The sequence below is a fragment of the Phymastichus coffea genome, unplaced genomic scaffold (assembly GCF_024137745.1).
Source record: "Phymastichus coffea isolate CEN01 unplaced genomic scaffold, Cenicafe_Pcof_1.1 PCOF00111, whole genome shotgun sequence".
Lineage (NCBI taxonomy): Eukaryota > Metazoa > Arthropoda > Insecta > Hymenoptera > Eulophidae > Phymastichus > Phymastichus coffea.
In genome coordinates, this window is record NW_026706922.1 from 702,949 (window position 1) to 708,948 (window position 6,000).

Here is a 6,000-nt window from a genome sequence, read left to right on the forward strand (position 1 = left end):
TTTCCACAGGAAAAAGAGAATGACTTTTTTTCCACCACCGCGCTCGGTGACGTCAGAGAGGGCTGAAAGAGCGAGGAAAAAGCGTTTAGACGTATTCCCTCGCGCGCGCGCATACACACACGAAAACACACACACACACATACATACACATACCATTGTAATTATCCAGCTACTTGAATTTTCAAAACACGCGCTCGTTAGCGACTTTTTTAACCAATGAAGTGGACGTTTAGCTCCAAACGACCCATGTGTTGCAGGGAAGAGAACGAAGGGAGAATGAGAGAAAGGGAAGGAAAGCTGCACATTATTTAATTTCGTTTGCCGCTGCCTGGCAGTCTCGTTACGTTCCTTTTTCTCTCCCTCTCTCTGGCTTTCGCCCACTTTTTTTTCCGAGTTAGGATGGCATGTTCAATCAGAGAGCAATTTGCCTTTTTTTCTCACTTTCCTTTTTTTCTACTGCGGTGATCTAATTTATTTCATAACAATGTGTGGTTATACAAATTACAATGAAAAAAAAAACAATAAAAGCGTCACTTAGAATAAACCTATATTACTTGTTTTTAATTATTATTTACATACACATGAAGCTGTTTTTTAATCTAGACTAAATAAATATTTCTATAAAAACTATATATATATAGATATGCTACAGTAGCACAATAAAAACACAGAATATAAATAAATATAATACAAGGGATGTGTATCAGACTATTAATAACGTGAATTTGGTGTTGGCTTATTCCCATTGTCTTCCTTCTTCTTCTTAGACTCCTGTTTTCTTTTGAATTCTTCTTGCATTTCTCGTTGCCTCCTCTTTCGATCCAGTCTCATTTCTTCTTCTGTCATCACTAGCATGTAGAAACACAATAGAAAAATAAATTAATAAAGTTATTAACATGTCTTATTTTAATTAGGTACACTTCTATACCTGTAGAAATAACAAGTTTTGATTCTTCAGTTTTTATATCTGTCTTTACACCATTGTTAATGTTTACTTTTTCCTTGTGCACTACACTGGCTGTAGATGTAATTGGCTCAGAAACACCTACTCGAAGTTCTTCGTTAATTCCATTGCTTATAGAATTTTCCTTACTTTTGTCTGTATTGATGCAAATATAAATGTAGAATAGCTTTTATTTTAGAATCTTTCTAGAATAAATGAATACTTGATAAGACACAAATACGCTACCTGATTTTACTAGATCAAGATTATTTGAATTTTGATCTTTATCAAATATTTGATCAAAGGCTGCAGCATCCATTAATGCCTCAGCTTGTGACAATGGAATGCAATCTTCAAATGTATTTGCTGCAATACAATACATATAATATGTCAAAACAATTATCAAACACTTACCAATAAAATATTCTTACAAGTTTTCTGTTATTACATTGAACATTGTCTTCTAATAGAAGGTTTTGAGGTGGATCAATCTGTTTAATGTATTTTTCAATCTGCATAGGACTACATTGCTGACTTGGTAATTTATTAATTTTATTTTTGATATCTTTTCCAAAGCACATCAGAGCTCTTTTGAGAGCAATATTACATGAACCCTTGAAAAAAAGTAATATGAATTTATACATAAGAAAAGTAACAATTGATCATATTCTCAATGACTTACCATTCTTGCTTTGTGTATAGCTGATCCTTTTGATGAACTCTCTGTACAGCTATACCCTACATCTTCGTGAAAATTTCCACTTTGTAATTGGACTCTAACTATGGAAGAACAGCCTGCTTGATATTTACCAGCCACATAATCAACATAGTCTAGAAGAATTAATATCTTAAATAAAACTTATTGTTTTTCCTTAGAATATAAATTTTGAAATGAAAACAAATTACCCAGTGATTGATGGCTAACTGAGTGACTCCAATTATCTTCTCCAAATACTTCATTAGCTAATTTTATTAATTGTGAATTGACTGTATTGTAATTCATTATATTTTCTTTATTTGATGACTTTAGTAAATCAGCTTTAGAACTTGGCTATAAAATAATAAACCAGTTTAGTAAATTAATATTTGAATAATTAGCTTAACTATTTTTGATTTTGAATTTAAAAGAAAATATTACTATAAAATTAAAACTAAGTTATGTCATTTATCGATTACTCTCTACAAATCGATTTTTTTCGTTTACTTACAAATTTTATACAACTCATTGTTAGATTTGTTTTCTTTGTTTATGCTACAAAATAAATATGAAACTGCTGTAAACGTAACCCGAATGATGTCGACGCGAAAAAAAAACGGTTAGAATCGTATTCTACCTTGAAATTGTCTACTGTTCCTTCGCGCTTTTAAATTAAGATCGATTGATTTTTGTGTTCCGTAGAGCACTTCACTATTCACTTTTATGGTCCGAGCTAAAGAAAAATGGTCAGCAGTGCACTTCAGTCTGTACATTCATGATTACCACGAAGATACTAAACTGAATCTATAAATTGAAGTGAGCTGCTGGCCACTTCTTGTAGCTGGACCTAGCTGTACACGGTTTACGCGACACCTATCCTTGCGCACGAAATCCTTTTTTGCCGTGTGAAATTAGATATAACCCTTTTCTTAAATTAATAATTTTGATAATAAACCCACACCATTAGTGAAAAAATATTCACTTCAACTCAGTAATTAAGGATTTCATGAGATGAGTGAATCGTGTAAAGGATTTATTGCAGTTCACTTGGGTAATTTTTATCTGATTGTTTTTAATAGTAATAGTCAAGAACATCAACGTGATTTGCTGATTTTTATATTTAATTTCTTTTGAAAAAGGGGCTGGACAACATTCGTTACATTTAAAAGATAAATATCTAGAGTTGAGTAAGGAAGCATGTGAAAAGGTGTATTTAAATGTTTATATGTATATAAATAATTTTATACAAAATCAAAGTATATAGCATGTACTTAATATATATGTGTGTATAATTTATAGGGAATAGAATCTTTACATCAGTCATATGATGTTCTTGAAGCTGTTGTTCAAGCAGTTATTGTTTTAGAAGATTCTCCAATAACAAATGCAGGATATGGCTCAAATCTTACTTACAATGGAAATGTTGAGTGTGATGCAAGTGTTATGGATGGATCTGATCTTCAGTATGGTGCTGTTGGTGCAGTGACAGGTGTTAAAAACCCTGTCGAGTTGGCAAAACGTTTGTGTCAATATCAAATGGTTGATATTGGAAATGGAAGAGTTCCACCAAGGTAATACAAATGTGTAAAATGATTTGCAAATAATATAAATAATCTTATTATATGTAGTTTTTTAGTAGGGTCTGGTGCAAGTGCTTGGGCTAAAGAAATGGGAATCCCAACTATACCTCCAGAAAATTTAATATCAGTTAAAGCTCAAAAAATTTACAAACACTACAAGAGGAAAGTAGAAAAGGCCAATGGAGACATTAGTGAAATAACTCAGGTACTTATTATTTTAGATAAATTATCAAATAAGTCAAGTAAACTTTAATTTTAGCAATTGAAAAAACGAATGGATACAGTAGGAGCAGTTTGTGTAGATAAAGATGGTAATATTGCTGCAGCATGCTCAAGTGGAGGAATAATTTTAAAATACCCTGGACGTGTAGGGCAGGTAAAATCTTGTATTGAATTTCACTTTTATTTAGATAAAAATTGCTCTATTATATCCTATAATTGTTATTCTAAATAGGCAGGGTTATGGGGCTGTGGAACTTGGGCAAGTAAAGGGGAAATTTCAGTTGGAACCAGTACTTCTGGTTGTGGAGAACATCTCATTAGAACTACATTAGCTCGAACTATAGCTGATGCCATTGTAACAACTGAATGTCCAACTACAAGCTTGCACAGAGCAATGCAAGCTGATTTTATTGGTAAAATTATTTTCATTTTGACCAAATAAACTGTAGAGATTTGAATGCTAGTTTTATACAAAATACCTATTTCCAGATTCTAGACTATTGCAACATTTGTCTGAAAAACTTGGTGGTTTGATTGCAATTCGGTATTCCCATGAAGATGGTTGTGGGGATTTACTTTGGAGTCATTCTACAAATAGTATGATAATCGGTTATAAGAGCTCTACTGATAAATCAGCAAAAGTAAATATCAAAAGTTGTAAAACACCAACTTTCATTTTCAAATTTGATAATGTTTTAAACAGTATTGTTTCACTTTATTTTATAGAGCCATATGTCTAATTTACCTGTGCCAGAAGTAGGAAAGAAAGCTACAGTAGAAGGAGTTAGTTTTAAGTTGAAAAACTAAGTAAACTGCAGCAAATACTTGTATGTATTTATTTATGTAATTTATATGTAGTTTTATAAAAAAATATCAGATATAAAAGTATTTAAGTATCTAATTCAATTGCAAACTGGTTTTTTATATATTCTCTGGTAACGATACATTTAGTCATGTCACAATCACAAGGAATTTCGTGAGAAACTTCTGAGGCATCCAACATTGTAAATGAAACGTTATACCTTCTTGAATTGGAATTATTTCGATCGAATTTCAATTCAAAAGCAATAGGTTCTTTTCTACTAACATCAAAGGATGTAGGTAAGACTATAACTGTTTGCTGCCAATGTGTTGGCTCTAATGCAGGATCAGTAGATAATACTGAATCATCTGGAAACTCCACATCAAACCAAATAGCACAGCCTTGATATTTGCCATTTTTTGAACAAGCTAACACAACTTTTGATCCTAAACTATCTAAATTTTCCGAAGTTACTGTTTTCAAGTCCAGCCAAACTATTATTTTACCTTCAGCTAAAATGTCTTCCTGAGGAATTAATAAAATTTCTGGCTTAGAAGATTTGCTTTGTCTGTATTTTTCTGCTATACATCTAAAGTATAAATCAAAAAATGAATCAAATTTTAGTACATCAAATCTATCAATATAACCACTTAGTCCCTTACTTCATGCTTACTCCAAAAATATCATCCCAAAATTCATTAAAGTTAGGTAGTTGACAAGGAGCTGTGTAAATCTTAGCTATAGATGGAAACATAAGCCCATCATCTTTGAGAAATTTATCTCTTGCAAATATGACAGAATCTAACATCCCTTCATGCACTAAATAAAAACCCATCCATTCGGACACAATAATATCAACTTTCTCTATTTCATTTGTGTCAATATCTTCAACCTTTTTTTCTATGATATCTATAACTTGTTCAACATTATTTTCTTTAGCTACTATAGATATTAACTTTGCCAAATTACTTGCTTCTACCGCATAAACTTTCTTGGCTCCTGCTTGTGCACAAAATATAGACAGTATTCCTGAAAATTAAAATAAAATTACAAGAGAGTGGGTTTAGAAAAAATTATATTTACTGTTTATTACCAGTCCCAGCTCCTACATCCATTACTATTTTATTGGTAAACTTATCTTTCATATTAAATATTGTATTTTTGTAAGCTAATGTTCTAGATTTATCATTGAGCATCAATCGGTGGACCTAAAATAACAAATTATAGAAACGATAATAAATTTAATTATTATAATACTTACATCCAAATCTTCATAACTATCAAAATAAACTTCTGTATTGTCATTATTGTCATCCATTGTCAACACTGTTTCCTTATGTCGCTTATAAATTAAAAATTATAAATAGGTTAGAAAATTAATTATTACTCAGATAACACAGTGCCGCTCGAAGCACTATGCCTGCATTATAACGGCACGCCGTGACGAGCACGCGCGTGCCAAACCATGCTGGCACGCTGTGTTATCTGGAGCGAAGAGAGCTGCAACTGTGCTTGATTGCTGAATGATAGTCACTGAATTTCAATGTTAAATAGGACCTGAGTATTGAGACTTGTGAATCTGACGCCCAAAAAAATTTTTTAATCATATTTTTGAGTTTTCATGAGCTAAAACGTTTTCTCCCTTTTTCCGGATTATGTCTCCGCTTGAAATTTTATTTCCGGATTTTCCGTTTTTAAGAAAATTGCGAAAAAAAATCGGGCGTTCGTACAGCGCGCAAAATGCATTAAACATTTT

At 31.9% G+C, this 6,000-nt stretch overlaps 3 protein-coding genes across 3 annotated transcripts; 1 reads left to right on the forward strand and 2 right to left on the reverse strand.

The window, feature by feature from the left end:
• Nucleotides 1-512: 512 nt before the first annotated feature.
• Nucleotides 513-2,295, reverse strand: LOC131670509 (uncharacterized). The gene is made up of 7 exons (XM_058946167.1): nucleotides 2,152-2,295; nucleotides 1,850-1,994; nucleotides 1,626-1,774; nucleotides 1,392-1,557; nucleotides 1,190-1,309; nucleotides 929-1,099; nucleotides 513-848 (listed from the first exon to the last, which is right to left on the reverse strand). The coding sequence occupies exons 1-7, from the start codon at nucleotides 2,167-2,169 to the stop codon at nucleotides 712-714; spliced, it is 906 nt and encodes a 301-aa protein (XP_058802150.1). The 5' UTR covers nucleotides 2,170-2,295; the 3' UTR covers nucleotides 513-711.
• Nucleotides 2,296-2,378: 83 nt separating this feature from the next.
• Nucleotides 2,379-4,434, forward strand: LOC131670507 (threonine aspartase 1-like). Its single transcript, XM_058946165.1, has 9 exons — nucleotides 2,379-2,691; nucleotides 2,780-2,847; nucleotides 2,940-3,211; nucleotides 3,269-3,425; nucleotides 3,480-3,596; nucleotides 3,675-3,855; nucleotides 3,932-4,083; nucleotides 4,169-4,269; nucleotides 4,394-4,434. The coding sequence occupies exons 1-8, from the start codon at nucleotides 2,652-2,654 to the stop codon at nucleotides 4,247-4,249; spliced, it is 1,068 nt and encodes a 355-aa protein (XP_058802148.1). The 5' UTR covers nucleotides 2,379-2,651; the 3' UTR covers nucleotides 4,250-4,269; nucleotides 4,394-4,434.
• Nucleotides 4,287-5,732, reverse strand: LOC131670508 (uncharacterized). Its single transcript, XM_058946166.1, has 4 exons — nucleotides 5,506-5,732; nucleotides 5,338-5,452; nucleotides 4,907-5,273; nucleotides 4,287-4,833 (listed from the first exon to the last, which is right to left on the reverse strand). The coding sequence occupies exons 1-4, from the start codon at nucleotides 5,560-5,562 to the stop codon at nucleotides 4,332-4,334; spliced, it is 1,041 nt and encodes a 346-aa protein (XP_058802149.1). The 5' UTR covers nucleotides 5,563-5,732; the 3' UTR covers nucleotides 4,287-4,331.
• Nucleotides 5,733-6,000: the final 268 nt, after the last annotated feature.

Bases quoted from the DNA above. Each gene is read 5' to 3' on its own strand.
- LOC131670508 (XM_058946166.1), bottom strand. From the start codon at position 5,562: ATGGATGACAATAATGACAATACAGAAGTTTATTTTGATAGTTATGAA. The intron at 5,274-5,337 runs GTAATAAACAGT...TTTAATTTTCAG, and splicing joins GGATGTAGGAGCTGGGACTG to GAATACTGTCTATATTTTGT. The intron at 4,834-4,906 runs GTAAGGGACTAA...TTTATACTTTAG, and splicing joins ATTTTTGGAGTAAGCATGAA to ATGTATAGCAGAAAAATACA.
- LOC131670509 (XM_058946167.1), bottom strand. The intron at 1,100-1,189 runs GTAGCGTATTTG...GCATCAATACAG, and splicing joins TCTTGATCTAGTAAAATCAG to ACAAAAGTAAGGAAAATTCT. The intron at 849-928 runs GTATAGAAGTGT...TCTACATGCTAG, and splicing joins AAAACTTGTTATTTCTACAG to TGATGACAGAAGAAGAAATG.
- LOC131670507 (XM_058946165.1), top strand. From the start codon at position 2,652: ATGAGTGAATCGTGTAAAGGATTTATTGCAGTTCACTTGG. The intron at 3,597-3,674 runs GTAAAATCTTGT...TATTCTAAATAG, and splicing joins ACCCTGGACGTGTAGGGCAG to GCAGGGTTATGGGGCTGTGG. The intron at 3,856-3,931 runs GTAAAATTATTT...ACCTATTTCCAG, and splicing joins AATGCAAGCTGATTTTATTG to ATTCTAGACTATTGCAACAT.